Source organism: Bemisia tabaci, chromosome 4, assembly GCF_918797505.1.
Source record: "Bemisia tabaci chromosome 4, PGI_BMITA_v3".
Taxonomy (NCBI): domain Eukaryota; kingdom Metazoa; phylum Arthropoda; class Insecta; order Hemiptera; family Aleyrodidae; genus Bemisia; species Bemisia tabaci.
This window is the reverse complement of record NC_092796.1, coordinates 55,563,606-55,578,386: the sequence shown is the minus strand read 5'-3', so window position 1 is coordinate 55,578,386 and position 14,781 is coordinate 55,563,606. Positions and strand designations below refer to the sequence as shown.

The 14,781-nt window shown below is 43.8% G+C and overlaps 1 protein-coding gene across 12 annotated transcripts in view; it reads right to left on the bottom strand.

Annotated features, from left to right (window-relative positions):
- Nucleotides 1–14,781, bottom strand: part of Eph (Eph receptor tyrosine kinase) — a 437,826-nt gene that overhangs the window by 19,336 nt on the left and 403,709 nt on the right. For all 12 annotated transcript variants that reach the window (XM_019047129.2, XM_019047123.2, XM_019047130.2 and 9 more), the window contains exons 7-9: nucleotides 14,534–14,689; nucleotides 3,784–3,944; nucleotides 2,126–2,401 (exon numbers count right to left, since the gene is read on the bottom strand). In XM_019047129.2, the coding sequence (XP_018902674.1) occupies nucleotides 2,126–2,401; nucleotides 3,784–3,944; nucleotides 14,534–14,689 (593 nt within the window). The remainder of the gene's footprint in view (nucleotides 1–2,125; nucleotides 2,402–3,783; nucleotides 3,945–14,533; nucleotides 14,690–14,781) is intronic.

The window sequence follows — 14,781 nt, the reverse complement described above, 5'->3', positions numbered from 1 at the left end:
GGAGAAGGAGTGATTTAAACCTACGTCACAACGCCAAAATCACGCAAACTTATTACAGTTTTGTTTTCAGGCAAATATTCGATGGTTCAGTGAAAAACAACAACAACAACAATTCAACCAGTGAGTATAAATTGATATATGAGGACTTACCTGTAACAATAGCGAATGTGAAAAATTACCTTTTCGACACACATTCAAAAAACTGTTTTGGCATCAAGAAAATTTTGAGAAAATACTTGAGATGCGATCTTCGAGATCTGTACATTATGCCAGAGCCAAACATATTTTTGTTTGAACGAAACAGTTTTTTAAGCGTGTTTCGAAAAGGTAATTTTTCACATCCGCTATTGTTACAGATAAGTCCTCATATACGTAGGTATATCGCTTATCTTTACGTAACACGCAAAAACTCACCCCGTTGATTGGCGCGAGGAAAATAACCAACAGGGTTTGGTGGCCTATAAGCTCAAGATTATACCTGAAATGCGCAAAGGGCGCTTTCCCTTCCATGGCGTCGAGAAGTTGCTCGTCAATTATCCTGTCCCCCAAGAGCCTAAAATTGCGGCTCGATAAGGAACAAGTTTGACAGGCAGAGCCCTGGCGACACCGTGGAGAGGTTGTAAAAAGGCTAAAAAGTTGCGGGCGTGCTTTTCAAAACCCCGACGCCCCCTTTCTCTTCCCCTTTTTACGATCCAATTTCAAGTTCCGACATGAGACCCGCTCTCCACTCACTCGTAATCAAGGCAGATTATAAAATTAAATACCTTATAACTTTTTATTGCCCGTCGTTCAATTGGCGTTCATAACCTTTGATGAACCTCCCCGCGGCCCTCGCCGCCTTCTTCACCCCTTCTTCGCCGGGGGAGCTTTGTGATCTTTCGCCCATTAAGCGCGGGCGAGAAAGTTCAATTTGTAGCGAAGTTTCTCCGGGGGATTTCCCCAACTTTTCCACTTTTCGGACGGTTTTGTCTTTGTTTATTAAAAGAAGTAAAAATTACGATGAGCGGCGTTGGATCGTGGTTTAAAGTTTTCCCGCTCGGGTATGACTTCAGAAAGGCGAGGAATTAACTTCGGAACCTGTTCCGAGGATTGAAAGTAAAAAACAATAAAAAATAAAAAAACGAGGAACAAATTACCGTTTGTAGTCGTTAAAGGCCTTTGATGTAACCTACCCATTTTTCTAATAAGCCGGTGCTTCTTCAATAGGATCTATTCAGACCCTGACTGATAGACAAATCGATAGACAAAGAAGACATGAGGAGTATGGAGTGATCCTATTGGTTGGAACGGGTGGTTCTCATAGACTAAGGGTGAGCATGATAGACTAACTGCGGCGCCTCTTGTCGATTGCCGTTTGTTAGTCTACTTCTGCCATCCACAGGAAAAACGCCGTAACTCCATTCAAGATTTTGTATTTTTCTTTCACACATTCTGTTCTCTTGCGAGAAACACCAACATCCATTTTGCTCAATTTTCTTAGTTTTAGTTCTCAGAAGTATGTCAACGGTATTCAAGAATTGTGAAGGACGAGTGCTCGTTAGTTCTTCTGTGATAAAATATTTTATTAGGAAAACATTGAAAAAAAAAAGAAAAAAACTATATTAGAGTTACGGCGCTTTTGCTTTGAGGGCAGACTTAACTCCTTCGTCTATTGCAACCACCCGCTTCCACAGCTCCACCAATAAGACCGCCTCATTTTTCTTCCGTCTTATGTGTCTATGGCTTTGTCTATCAATTTCAATCACCATCCCGCAGGATGTCAACCTGGCTGGCTATTGTATTGGCTATATTTAGATATTTTGTTGAATGTATCGTATTGAATGGACGTATTTCTGTCAAACGGAGCTAAGCGCAAATTTGAGTTCCTTTTGAGGAATTTAGAACCCCGGATGGCGCGTTCTGTCAAACGGAACTAAGCGCCATGGAAAAGCATTGCGAGTATAGGACGGAACGAGCCCGACGCCCGTTTCCGCCGCCAATCCAAGCCCCCCGCTACCTTCCTCACCCCATGGCGCTTAGTTCCGTTTGATAGAAATACGTCCAAATATTGTATTGCAAGCATTGTGTTAAATATTATATTGCGAGTATTGTATAGTAAGTATTGTATTGAATTGGATGAGCTTACCTCGTATTTTTCGACGGCGTCGGCGCCCTCTCCCTCGTCGTCGGTGATGAAGGGCGGGTCCCACTTGAGGGTGATCTCGTTGGACTTGACGGAGATGACCCGGACGGAGTTGACCGAGGCCGATGTGACACTCGCCTCGGTCGTGACCGTGATGTCCACCGACTCGTGCTTGTCCCCGCTCAGGCTCGAGACCCCGTTGGACGCCTGCACTTGGAACAGGTACGTCGTCACCGGCGAGAGCCCCGAGATCGTCACCTTCGTGTCGTTGAACGGCGCCTGCCAACCCACAAACGCAACATCAACACACGCACGTACATCATGTAGCTCAAGTATCTGCATGCTCAACAATACCGTTAGGAATCCCGGAATGCATTTCACTCCGGTGCAATGCCGTGGCGTATTTTGCGATATATCGATTGATCTGCCATTTAAACTTGTGGAAAAGGATCGATTAACAGGGTGTTCGCAACGCACACCTTAATAATCGATTCTTTACCATAGCTTCATATGGGGAAATATCGTTAATCGATCATTCATGCCACGCCACTGCTCCGGGGCCTAAATTTCAGGGCCGGATTAAGGGGGTGGCAACATGGGCCGCGGCCCATGGCGAGAAATCTAGTGGGTGGCAAATTTTGCAATTTTTTTTTAATGTAGGTATAACAAAATATCGAACTCAGAAAAAAAAATTACAAACGAGAAAAGGTGACAAAGTCTCTCATTTCCTGAGAGTGTAGTAATTTTTAATTTTTGTCATTTTCCAGTGATACAAGAGACAGCACCTTTAATTAGTCGAGTTAAAAGAGAAACCAAACACGCCGCGCCTGAAACGGCGCGGCGCAGAGAGCAATGATTACGAGGACTTGAGATGAAAAGGAGAAGCCATCGGCGCGGCGATCGGCTTGTAACACATATCAGCGCCTACAAGACTGCACGAGTGCTTCACGCATTGCATCAAACACAGTGCGGTCATTGCGGTTAGCGTGAAACGGATAGCGCCTACAAGAATGCATGAATACTTCACGCATTGCGGTGAACACAGTGCGGTCAGCGTGAAACGCATGGCGCCTACAAGACTGCGTGAATACTTCACGCATTGCGCCAAACACGGTGCGGTCTGCGCGCCGCGGCGGCGGAGGTTAAAATCATTAAACCACATTCATGTTTGTTCTTTCATGATTTTTTCCTTCATTTCTTATGAATGGAGGGCCTTGTCCACACAGAGATAGGTTTACAAAACTTAACTTTTGCTAGTAGAGTTTTGAACTCAGCTAAGGATTGTAGTTCTTTATTGCTGAATGTAATCCAATTCGTAGTTTCTCTCACGAAAGAACGTAAGAAAATTTCATTGTAACAAAATATGGGATGACAAAAAACTCTGTGATTTTGACAAACTTAAACATATAGGTACAAATCTACGTAAAAATGTACAGAATTCTCAATTTATTTTCTTACGTATTTCCCTCCCTTTCCTCTTACCTATCGAATGTGAAATTCGGTAGACATGAGGAAAAAGTAACTTTTCAGTAGTTTACATGTATATTCTCAATTTGATTTTCTTTCCAACGTATAACAATCATATGTCCAATCGTGCTGGAGGTTTTGTGAATTTCCATTGACTAGAGAGATTACTAAAATAGAGGCCACAAGCTACTTACGGAGTGGGGTAGGTACGTGACGGATGGTCCGCAAGCGTCGCATACGATACTGTATTCGGTGTCAGAACGGCCGCCCTGAAAACTGGGCGGTGACCAAGATAGAATGACGGTCGATTGATCCACAAAATTGATGGTCAAATTTTGCGGCGCTGATGGTGGCTCTGCAACACAAGGAAAACCAATTTTTAAATAGAGGGGTTTATTAAAGCCTTTAAATTTTAAGGTAAAATTGTAGCGGTTGAATTCTAGTAAGTTGATTGACAACGATGAATTCAACAATTTCAAGAGAAACTTTTTTTTTTTACCAAAAAACCGTAACGATCAAACGTAATGCTGGTGGTTTCTCATGGCAAAATGCATCCAAATATGTCGTACCAGTCAAACAGAATGTTTACAACGTTTCTCGGCGGTTATATATCATTCCGCGAATATTTCGGCTAATACATGAGAGAAATATTAACACTGCAGGATATATGTATATACACTGGGAAAAAAAGCACATTGGATTTAGAGTCCAGACTCTTGAAAACATCGACAAGAAAAAATACTCTTGATTCAATCGGATTTTTCCTTGAATCAAAACGAAATCCGCTTAAAATAAGAGGCTTGCTTCTTGATCTAAGCTAGATTCTGATTGAATCAAGAGTACTTTTTCTTGTCGATGTTTTCAAGAGTCTGGACTCTAGATCCAATGAGTTTTTTTTTTTTTTCCAGTGTATAAAAAAACACAGGGCCTCTTGGAATTTTTACCAAGCACATCGAGCCGTTTAAAAAAGCGCGTACCTACTAAGGGAAAGCAATGTGAGGCGTTTCATTTCTAAAAAAATTTTTAAAAGATGTAGGTTCCTTTCTGCTAAACTCGGTCAACTTTGTTTATGGTCCTGCAACCCGCTTAAAGGCGAGCTGATCCATCCGAGAGCGAAGCTGATTGGCCGGCCGCGCTCTCATTTAGCTGGCGCGGCGTAGAGTATACACTTGATGAAAATTCTTCGAAACAATTAAAGGCGGGCGGGAGCGAATGGATGTGGAAACGAGGCAGCATGCGCAATTTCCAGTTTGGCAATAAGCTCGTTTGGGTCGGCTCCTGGAACTTGGGAAATATATAGCTCCCGAAGTTTCCCCACGCTGCGTGCCCCTCGCGGGTGAAATTAGTTTTTGCAAAACGAATGTTTCTTCTGAGGCGCGAGGGCTTTCCCGAAGACGAGCGATGGGGGTCGAAACGGGGGGCGGAGGGGGGGGCGAGCGGGGGAGAAAGTAATAAGCTCCAGACAAACTTTGCCTTTGTGCACTCTCCGTCTACACACTCCTGGTCTCGTTCCGTCCAGTTACCTCGACGGAATCGCGGGACTCCCTGATGCCGTTGCCCGAAATAAATGCGTGGAAATATGTATGGTCTCCCTTGGACTGCTTTCACGAAAATGAGACAATCTTTTTTCTTCGTCTTTTTTTGGGAGGGGGGGAGGAGGAGGAGGAGGAGGAGCGGACGATGGGATATGCGCCTGTTCTCAGAATCAGTCTTTTGTGTGGTTATTGCTCATGAAAGGAGTACAAGGATTCCGAGGACTTCTTCCTGTATCGAAGCGCCCAGTGGCGTGGCGTGAATTGCGATGTATCGATTGTTATGTCATTTAAACCTATGGTATAGAATCGATTATTGAGGTGTTCGCTGCGGACATCCTGTTTATCGATCCTTTTCCATCGGTTTAAATGGCATAACAATCGATATATCGCAAAGCACGCCACGCCACTGGAAGCGCCCACTTTTACTATTTAACCTGAGCTTTTGTACAGGTGCTCGGTCTTAATTGCGGTGATAACGATTTTTTATTTATTGCGTTGAGTTTGCGAGAACTGAACGCAAGAAATATGAAAATATATATGAATATATCTAACCTAACTCGACTTTTTTTGACTCCAAAATTCTCAAATTCCCCGACTTTCCCTGACCCTCAAACTCAGATTTTTGCCCCTCCAGTTACACTGACCTCTCCTAAACGCTGCTCCTGAGATTAACTGACTTTTACTGACATTTTCAGGCCGCCATGAATTTCCTGACTTACCGTTTCCAAACTACCAGAAACCTTGCATGCTGCGTAAGACAACATTATCAGTTGTCACTGCAACGGAATTTCTAATATTTGTCGCTCATGTTTTTTAGATTACTGTTTCCATCCATTGCCCATCATTAGATAATAGATTTGAAAAATTTATGGAAATTTACGGTCCATGATAGATTTTTAGAAATATAAGCACTGGATACTGACATAACAGTGGCTTTACAAAAAAATGAAGGGGAAATCTAAAGCAAGAAGTCAGCTCGCTAGCGAAGAGCTACGCGGGCTGATTGTTGAAATCGGTAGACAAAGCTATAGACAAAGATGACAAAAGGGATACGGAGAGATCCTGTAAGTTGAAGCATGGGTGATCGCGATGGACACAGAAGGTATAGGTATTAAACTAAAAAACGGCAACCTACAAGAGCTTCTTTAGTTAGTCCATCATTTTCGCCCTTAGTCTATAAGAGCCACCCGTTTCAAGCAAAAGGATCGCTCCATACTCCTTATGTCTTCTTCGTCTATAGCTTCGTCTATCAATTTCAACAATTAGCTCGCTGGAATAAAACCTGTTCTACTTGCTATCTATATTTTAATTGGTATTTTTAAGAGGTGGACAACGAAGAGGAACAAGAAAGATAAGAATCAAGAGCAGAAGAAGAAGGAGGAGGAGGAGGAAAAGAAGAGGAAAGAGGAAAAATAGCTTAAGTATTCTGTGGGACTGCAAAAAGTGGCACTGGGGCGGGTGTTTATTGCTGCCAGACACAGAGAACCTGCGAGCACTAACAGAGCGCACACAAAGGGATGACCAGAAAGGGGGAGTCGGTAGATTATAAGTTTTAATGAGCTCTTCAAGTGAGTCCCTGGGGAGTCGCGGTGGACCCCACGTCATTCTCACCCGTGACACAGGGAGGACCCCGTCTCCCGCCTTTTTCGTGAGCCGACCCCCTTCCAGAAGAGCTCGCAAGAAAGTTGTCGAAATATCAACAAAAAACGCGACGAGACTCCGGACCAACTCCAAACTTCATTATCAACTGTAAATCCCATGTTGACAAATTTCCACCCTTCGACGAATGATAAGTCCAAAAGCACGCTGCCATGCGTTTTTTAAATCAGAATTTCGCCGATAAACAATGAGGCGAACATTTCAAACATCAACTTGGGGCAACAGACAGAGTCTGTTTCATATGAAGGAGTCGACCACATTTTTTCTCTTTTTTTTTCTTCTTCTGACAGCTAAAATTTTGGTTGAAGGAGAGGGAGAAAAAGAAAAAATCAACACTTTATGGAGTTTTTCAAGTGTTAAGAGAGCTTCACTGATGAAAGTAAGAAAAAACTACACGAAAGTATGAGCTCAAAATATTTCTCGGTTCAACATCATCATCATCATCAAAAGCATGACTGTGTCAGGATTTGGAATTTTCGGACGAATCTGAGCAATTGCACATGAACTGTCGATCCATTTATGACAACGGACTCAATCAACAGCCTCATACATGCTTCGGAACTTGAGGAATGTCGATTTGACAACCTGGCTGGAGATGTCTTAACCCTCCTTAATACCACCTCGAGCTTTCTGACAACTCGGAAATCCCTGCTAAGTTGACTCCGCGAGCCGAGGACGATACTGCCGAAAACAGGAAACTTTTGATGCCCCTTAATCTGCCCTGATAATGTAAGAGCGGATTAAAGAGCGTGCAAACAACCGTCATCAAAAAGCACAGAGAGCAGCGCAGCTCAGAACAATACATCCTATCTTGGCTAATTAAATATGCTCAACTGATGAAAGAACAAGCTACTGCATTAAAAACGTCTTTTAGACAGAGAGGGAGAGTGAAAGGTGGATTAATTGGATTGTCGTGCCTGCAAAGGGAAATATTCAGAGTTTTTGCAGGCCAAGAGACGAAGTAAACTATGCAAGATTTTTCCTAGCTCTGCTTCAAAAGGAATCAAACTCAGTAAATTATTTTAAAAAAAGCAAACACTCAAAGCATTGCAATATCTGAACAGCTCAATCAATCTCTAAAAATCATACTAGGATCTGCAAATCTAAAAATTTCCGCTCAAGAGAATATCAATTTTCTCCTCCACTTTTCCAGATCATCAACAACTCTAAATTTATTTCTACGTTAGAAGATTTTTAAGGCACAGAGCACCCTGCTGTACGTTTTTACGATATTGAATAAAGGGATGCGCAAAAAACTCACGGATTTTTCAAATAAATTTCCTATATTTTCTCTAGCTGCCTCACCCTAAAAAACCGAAAGATAAAAATTAAGTGATTAAGGCTGTACTATAAGATCTAAAACTCATCGAATTCCACTCCAGTTCACGAACAAATGTAAAACTTTTTCTCTGCCTTTTTTTCGGGAATTTTGAAATGCCTATTGACATTTTTTGAACGATGGATTTTCTGAGTTACTTGAACACAAATGTAAATAGTCGATTATTTTTACTGGTGAAACCGGTGTGAGACGCATCTTGATTTTCGACGTTGCAGATTTACTTTTCGATTCACTTTATTGAGGCAAGAAAGAGTGTTGTTGCGTTCCACTATCGATGTCGCTCAATATTTTCCTCCTGAAAGCTCTATAGAACGCATACGCACAATCGGAATAGGAGTCTTCATGTATGTTTGCCGTGCTATCAATAATAGTGGGGCTGAAAACGTAACAGCAGGGAATACCCTGCACTGTAACTACAGCATCGAGAAAAAATGCCGTACGAGCTTTTGTGCGTTGCCAAATTTCCTTCGCTAAAATACGAATTTTCTCGAAAACTTGGGACCATTTTTCAGAACATGTTTCAGATATTTTGTTTAGTAATCATCATTACTGTAAGCTCTCCGATCCCGTAAGTTTCCATTTGCTGTCATTTCGTTTGTTCTACCGTTTCACTGGGCCGGTTTCCGCGGTTTTGACGGCTATTGGCGGATGGCGGTCCCTGGATGCCCTAGCTGTATTAAGACTAAGAAATATGACTCAGGCGTTTTTATATTGCGTGATTTTGTGAGTTCTCCCACTTAAACAATGTAAAAAAATTTTTCCCCTGTCACAGTTCATTTTAAAGGTAGACCGGCGCCGATTTGCGTGTATTTTACGGCTATCATTAGAAGATAGTCCTCGGACGAGCCCGCTCTATTTATAGATTAACTCACGGGGACCCACGAAACGAGTCATAGAGGACGCGAAGCGCCCCCTGGGATTGAGCCACGTGGCGGCCAGGGGGCGTACCTCCTCGTAGAAACTGAAGTATTAGAAAATTTTGGGCGGAAATATTCATATTACACTGGAAAAAAACACATTGGATCTAGAGTCCAGACTCTTTAAAACATCGACAAGAAAAGGTACTCTTGATTCAATCAGAATCTAGCTTAAATCAAGAACCAAGCCTCTTAATTTAAGCGGATTTCGTTTTGATTCAAGCAAAAATCCGATTGAATCAAGAGTACTTTTTCTTGTCAGTGTTTTCAAGAGTCTGGACTCTAGATCCAATGTGTTTTTCCTCCAGTGTACTCTTGAAAAATGAATGTTTCAGGTTTGGAAAATTGGCAAGACGGGGATGTTGATACGGGGTTTTTCCTGTGCGCGGGAGAAAAGCCCCCACGGAAATGACGTTAAGCTACAATGAGCCGGAAGGAGGGTTTCCTAGCGCACGACATCGGATCGGGAACGGAGCGAGCGGCATTGGCATCCACGACGGGCAATTCCGCCTCTGTTAGAGTGCAGTTATGCAGTTTTCTCTTTCCCATTGAGCCTTTTCAAAACTACCCCTTGTTTTCAGCGCAGCGAAACAACACAATACGCAATCATCCCTTACGTAGCTTATTTGACGGTGCTTGGCCTCTCTCCGCGCGCGGGTTCACGGCGAGCGTGCAAGGAGGCATGCCTGCCCCCCCCCCCCGAGCCCCCCCTCTCCCACCGCATCCTTCCATAAATGTATAATTCGCCTCATGGGAGCTTCTGTTCGGGCGGCGGAGGGGGGGATGATGGAGTTGCACGCGCAATTATGACGCGACGTAAACGGCGGGGCCGTTACAGCCAAGCGCGCCCCCCGTGTTCCCCCCCCCGGTCCGCCCCCGCGCCCTCCCCGCCTCCGCGAAGGGAAGTCTAGCTCAAGAAAATTGAGTTTTCCCTGAGTCTGTGATGGCCGTGCAATAAGCCGTAACTTTGTTCAAGGGAATGACGGTGAGGTGACGTAAGAGTTGCAATAATTCAACGGCGAAGCACTTCGGGTGGGGCACGAAAAGTGAGGCAAGGATTCGGGGACGTTGCCGGAATTTCCCGACTCGAAACGTCTTGACTCACTTGTACTCTTCATGCGGGGGTCCTTTCTCGACCGATGGATCGATTTTTAGCCAGTGGGTATGTTCAAAGGCACGTATACGTGCCGCATCTTTTAATGGTCGTCCTTAATTCGGAGAGTTCAGACCTCTCTGTATAGTTGGAATTTTACCGGACAGTTTTGCTTGAATCTTAGACTATCATCAATGGGAGCTAAATTTCATCGAGCCAAAAAAATTTAACACCGATTAAGAGCGATAAAAGAGACATGTTTTACTAAGAAGGGAAGCCTTGAAGACTGACTAGGTTTAGAATTCCGTGTTGAAACAGAAAGGCACGCACAAGCTCGAAATCTCAACGCGCGTTGATAATAGAGATGCAATTATTCGTGCTTGATGGATGTCCGTGTTGCGTCTGAAAAATTGAAGGCGCGATGGCGCGAGGCGTGAACTCGCAATGCTCCGCTCTGCTGTCAATGAGATGTCGCTCATATTCGAGAGAAAAGTTTAAAAAACAAGGCCCGATTACGTCTGTCCTACCTTTGGCTGTGTTGAAACTCGATTTTTGTCTTATTTTTCAATTTGATGTCCGATTCTTTTCTTATGAAGAATTCGTAGAGCAATAACTAAAGCCCGCATCAAACGACCTCATACAATCCGCGGGGCACATATTTCAGCAGGCCTCGGGTAAATTTGACCCGGCTTAAGGGTTAACAACGAAATCATGAAAACGGTCGCCTAAACGAGAGGTCGTTCCGTCTTTTCGTCGCCCTCTTCAAGTTTCAGGGTGGTGAAAAATGGATGCAAGCAAGGTTGCCTAACCATCGAATAATTTAAGCTATTAACACCCACTTCATCCACAGACGTACGTTAACGTACTGATAAAAAATGCAACGCATGCACTGATTTTATTTACAATAAGAATTCTGTGCTTCTTGCCTTGCGTGACGCTCTGAACGACATACGATGCACACGTAAATTCCTAACTTTTGAGGTGACTTGGTAAATATTCAACGCATCCACCGTGTTTTTTGTAAGACTGAGATGATGCTAGTGCTTACTCTCTGTCTCTTTGCACACAGATGTGTATTATCTTATACATGAAGAATGGTAAGTACTACCTTCCTCTCTCTCTCTCTCTCTCTGTGCTCCGTGAAACTCTTCCTGCGGGTTGATTGTTGAAATTGATAGACAAAGCTATACTAGACAAAGAAGAAAAACTGAAAATAAAGCGATCCTAATGGTGCGAGAGGGTGGTTGCAATAGACATAAGAGGTAAGTAACAGACAAACTAACGGCAGCCCGCGAGAAACCCTACAGTTTGGTTCAACCAATACGATCGCTCCATGTTCCCTATGTCATCTTAATCTATCGCTTTGTCTATCAATTTCAATTATCAACCCGCTGGAAAGAGTGACATAGTACACCTACAAAGAGGCAAGAAGCCGAGACGAGGCAACCTCGCGGGCACGGATCGAAGCAATAAATCGAAGGACCGAAGGAGTTTCCGCAGGGAGAAAAAATAATGAAACCAATCGCATATATTTCTCGGATGAAATTCTCCGAAGAGCGAGGGAAAGCTCCGGCGGGGTCTCGAGGAGAAAGCGAGAAGGAGGTGCGGGAAATTATCAAGCCGCGGGGGCGGCAGGGCCGCGCGGGGGTGGAGAGTTATCGGAATAGGAAATAGGGGCGAGAATATTGTTTTGGAAAGGTGAGAGCTACGATGGTATTCGAATTTGCCGCGGCTGCGAAGTGCCGGATCGGGCGCTTTTTATGGCTTTGTTGTTCCGTCGCCCGATCCCGATGCTCCTGCAACAATTCTGCCGAGCTAAGGAAGAACGCCGTATGAACATTCGAGAGTTGCCAAATGTCCTTTGATAAAATGTCTATTTTGGAGGAAAATTATGAATATTTTCCCTTGAAAATTTCAGGAACTTGAGATCAAAATACTAACAAAATTCTCTGAAAAATTGGAATAAAAATATTCATAAGTTTTCCAGGGAATTCGTGTCTTATCGAAGACAATTTGGCAACGCCTGATGGCTCGTACGGCGTTTTTCCTTAGCGTGGCAGAATTGGAAACTGTTGGCGCCGCACCAGTTTCCGCGCTTTTCGGCACCTTTATTGCTTCCCAGGAGGAGAGCACTCGCGCGGCCACAAATAAACATCTAAATAAATTATATTTAATGTGCGTAATTTTCAGTTTCTAATGGCTAACGACGTTATTAGAACAGTTCTACGCCGTTGCGATTCCAGGAGCACAAGCAGGGGCGTAACTGGGGGAGGTCCTCCTCATTTAGAATTTGACCTTTTATGAGGCACTTTTGATTGATACTAGCGCATATTTTGGGATTTGCTTAAGTTTGCCCCCCCCCCTTCATCCAGAGGGAGTTTTACCTCCTCTCAACAACTTTTGCCTCCTCCCCACCTACTAAGATTTTCCGGAAATGCCGTTCTGGGCATCTAAAAACGGGATTTTCTATTTTAGAGATTCTTCTTGGGAGGGATTTTCTCCAACCAAAAACACTTGATTCTTCATTTGAATTTAAAAAAAACAATTTATCGATCCTCTTCACTTTGAAATTTTTGACGTTTTCGGGATTAAAACGCCTAACACATTTTTGCATCTGCTCTCCGACATTTAGAGCGCAAAAGTTTGACACCTGTTGTTGGTATGAGGAAGCAAACTTTAATTTTTGTGCCTTCATTGGTTTTATACCCTCTGGGTGACCGAAAATCAACCTGCACGGTTAGGTAAAAGACCGGCGAGAAGAGCAACGACGAGAGCCTTTGAAAAGGGCGGACAAGAAGAAAGGAGACACCGATTTTCGGCGCGGAATCAAACTCGGCGACATGACACGACGAAATCATTAGCCGGATTGGTATCAGTGGCGTGGCTTGCTTTGCGATCTATCGATATTTCCCCATTTAAAGCTGTGGTAAATAATCGATTATTGAGGTGTTCGCTGCGAACACCCTGTTTATCGATACTTTTCCATAGGTTTAAACGGCCGATCAATCGATATATCGCAAAGCACGCCACGCCACTGATTGGTATCAAATTCGCAAAAGCGAGGCGAAGGAGCGGGGCACAATAATGATGGCGTGTGTTGGGTTCTTAGAGGGCTTCTTAAAAAACGGCGAGGGTTCGAATCTGCGCGGACGCCATTCTGTCTGTACGCGGCGCGACGTCCGGGGAGGGCGGGCGCGGGGCGGCGGAGGGGAGGCGGAAAAAAAAGGTGTCCTACATTCTTTTCACGACTTGGCCGAAAGTTCGGAGGGGTGCGGAGTGGGGTCAAGTGTCTCGCCAGGGGTGCCACATCCACCGGGCGAACCCCCGCTCGCGGAGGGGTAGCCCGCGCGGCGTTCCGGCGGCAACGCCCGTCTCGCTACCGCGTTAACAAATTAAAGTTGAAACTTGCGAAAAAAGTTCAAAGAACTCGAGCTTTTTTTTTGAAATGCAGCCAGCAAGTCGCGAGACGCAAAACTCGAACCCCCACCCCGACCCGCCCGGCGACGTGCGCGCTGCTGCCTCTACCCCCTACGCCCTTCATCCCTGACAGTTTCACGTCAACGCTGAGGGTATTCCCATCCCTTGATGGCGCAAAGCGCAGCGCACTTTAACATTTACCGGCGGAATACTAAACATCCTAACCAAACTGAAAAAAACACTGTAGGTATAACCAAAAAGGATCGAACAGATAATCAAAATGTGACCAGAAAACAAACGGGAACGAAAACCATAATCCACAGAAACTCGAAACTGAGTAATTCAAACTACGACAGAACCCCCCCGATGTAATGCCACCAGGCGGTTCCGGGGTCTTTGTTAAGTAAATCAATATAATTTTAAAGTTAATGTTTATTATTCCATATTAAACTTGTTAATATTATGTATCATTACTTAATAAAGGATGTTAAAAAAAAAAAAAAAAAAAAAAAAAAAAAAAAAAAAACTACGACAGAGGAAATTGTTTCAAAAAAAATTGGGGGGGGGGGGGGGACGGGACTCCACAATTAACCTAGTTCAAACCAAGCCAAAGTTATGCCGGTTTTAAGTTTAAAATTCAAAAGACGTAGTTCCGAGGAAAAATTATTTGACATTCTATTCGGCATGTTCAGGGTGCTGGAAACTGTCGAATTAAACTGCAACTTTTTGTGTTATTCAATGGCACAAAAATAAAAAAAAACCAGTGAATTGCAACTCATTCTTGAGAACGTTTCACTGCTAAAAACATAAAATAAAGTTTTCTGACGACGATGGATACAAATCACTCTTGGGGCATTATGATGCGTCTCTGGCCTGAGGTCTCTCTTACTGAGGACAGTTGCGAAGAAGGCATAAGAGATTACATCATCCATTCCATTACGCGAATAAAGAGATGGCTAAGGCGTATTGATAAATTGTACTTACGGGTGCAGGCCATGCTTTTGGGGTCTTTGGCGGCACGATAATAACCAGAATTACACTTGCACTCGGCGAAGCCATAATCTGGTGCTTTGCTGTTGGCTGGACAGGGCTGGCAGCGATTGTCCCCTGTGGCGTGCTTGAATTTCCCCGTTGGACAAACTGAAACAAAAAAAAAAAAAATCATTAAAATCAGTGAGATGTTGAGAAGAAAATCAAACACTCAAAAAACTTATGAGAAACGTTCGAATCAA